Source organism: Elgaria multicarinata, chromosome 3 (assembly GCF_023053635.1).
Source record: "Elgaria multicarinata webbii isolate HBS135686 ecotype San Diego chromosome 3, rElgMul1.1.pri, whole genome shotgun sequence".
In the NCBI taxonomy this organism is placed as follows: domain Eukaryota; kingdom Metazoa; phylum Chordata; class Lepidosauria; order Squamata; family Anguidae; genus Elgaria; species Elgaria multicarinata.
Genome location: NC_086173.1, coordinates 12,561,259 through 12,563,477, shown reverse-complemented (window position 1 = coordinate 12,563,477; position 2,219 = coordinate 12,561,259). Strand labels below are relative to the sequence as shown.

The 2,219-nt window shown below is 47.0% G+C and overlaps 1 protein-coding gene across 1 annotated transcript; it reads left to right on the top strand.

Annotated features, from left to right (window-relative positions):
• The first annotated feature begins 327 nt into the window (after positions 1 to 327).
• LOC134393916 (olfactory receptor 13H1-like) lies at positions 328 to 1,260 on the top strand. Its single transcript, XM_063118944.1, has one exon. The coding sequence runs from the start codon at positions 328 to 330 to the stop codon at positions 1,258 to 1,260; it is 933 nt and encodes a 310-aa protein (XP_062975014.1).
• Positions 1,261 to 2,219: the final 959 nt, after the last annotated feature.

Here is a 2,219-nt window from a genome sequence, read left to right as displayed (position 1 = left end):
GACTATATCTCCTATCATCCTCAGCCTGCAGGGCTAATGGGAATGACAGGTTTTGTAGTCCAACACAACTTAAAGGCACCAAGTTGGTGAAGACTGGACTAGAACCTTCCTTCCTGACAAACTCATCTTTTATTTGGACTGGAGGGAAAATCTCTCAAAATGTGGGGAAGCATTCAAAAATGGCATACATAAGCGGCATAGTCACTCCACTACCTCAAGACTCTACCACTGAATTGTGTTTCATAAGTAGGCGAGAGCTAAAATTCTGCACCAACATCTTAATATTTATTTCCTTTCTTCATCTGCAGAAAAAATACTGACTTTATCATGGAGGGAAACAACGACACCGTGGTGACTGAGTTCATCTTGCTTGGACTGTCTCATCATCCCAGGGCCCAGGCAATGTTGTTTGGGGTGTTCCTAGTGGTCTACCTTGTAACACTCTTAGGTAATGGCCTTATGGTTGTTTTGATCTTTGTAAGCCCCCTCCTGCACAATCCCATGTATTTCTTTCTCAGCAACCTTTCCTTCTTGGACATATTCTATACCACCTCCAGCGTCCCCCAGATGCTGGTTAACTGCTTCTCCCACCAACCTACCATTTCCTTTGAGGGGTGCATAGCTCAAATGTACGTTGGCCTTTTCCTTGGCATAGCAGAGTGTTTCTTGCTAGCTGTTATGGCCTACGACCGCTTGGCTGCTGTCTGCAGCCCCTTGCATTACACCCTCATCATGAGCAAAAGACTCTGCATTCAGTTGGCAACCATATCTTGGGCTGCCGCCTTGCTGTTGACCTTGATCGCAGTTGTGCTGCAGCCAACCCGCTTTTGTGGCCACAACGTCATCAACCATTTCTCTTGCGAGCTGCAGGCTTTTCTGAAAATAGCCTGTTCGGATACCAGCCTTAATGACCTCTTGATCATGACCAACAGCATTTTTGTCCTCATCATACCTTTCTGCTTCATCCTAGTGACTTACGGGCGCATCAGCCTGGCTGTGATGCGCATCCAGTCAGCCAAGGGGAGGAGCAAGGCCTTTTCGACTTGTGGCTCCCACATAGTTGTGGTCACAGTCTTCTATGGCTCAGCCATGTCTATGTATTTGCACCCGCAGGGCAAAATTTCCTCAGACCGTGGCAAAATGATCTCTCTGTTCTATGGGGCAGTGACCCCTATGCTCAACCCCCTGATTTACAGCCTGAGAAATAAGGATGTGAAGGGAGCCTTTTGGAGACTTCTCGGGAAGAAAGTATCTGAGTGAAAAGCTTATCTTTGTCTGTCTTGTTAATCTATGTGTGTGCCATTATTATTTAACATTAGTTCAGTGCCAACCATGCAAAAGCTTCTGAGCAAGGAGCATAGGACCCTCCCTCCCCTGTGTTGAATTTATAGGGGTTGGATCCAAATTTAGTCTTAGAGTAGACCCACTGAAATCAATGAGACTTAAGTTAGACTAACTTAAGCCCCATGGACTTCAGCAGGTCTATTCTAAGGCCGTAGCTAGACCTACCTTTTATCACGCGATGGAGGAGGGAAGATCTCGCATTGTGTTTAACGCGAGATCCCTCCTCCGTTTACACATGACACGCAATGACTTCAGGAGGAGAGGCGTCACGCCTGCCATTTTTTTAATTTATGCTCATGCGCAAAAGGTAAGTGGTTTTTAAAATTAAATTAATTTTCCCGCTTTTCCCCACCCTGCGCCCCGTGCGCGGCTCCCGGCTCCACACGAGGAATCGCACGGAGCCAGGTCAACCCACGGCAACGGGCCACACATTCTGCGGTCTCCGTGGAAAAACCGGGCTCAAAGTGTAGGGCTCTATCCCAGGGCAAGGGAGGGATGTTCCCTCCCTGATCCCGGGATCTCCTGTGCATCGTGGACAGGAGCACAGGGACGATCCCTGATTCGCCCTGGGATAAAGCCCTGTCTAGCTAAGGCCTATGTATGACTAAATCTGGACCCATCCCATGATGATTTCACATTTCCATTAATGCCTTCATATCCAATGGACAGCAGTGGAAACCCAGTGCATGAAACATGCACCAGGGAAACCCAGGTACTGATCTCTATTCAGCTATGAAGCTCGCTGGACTGTTTTGATCATTTACTTTCAATAAGGGCCAATCTACACACTGTGTTATGCACTATAAAAATTTTAAGAAACCATATTAGCCACATTAATTAACACTGGCCCTGAAATGATTGTATCTAAACTCCTG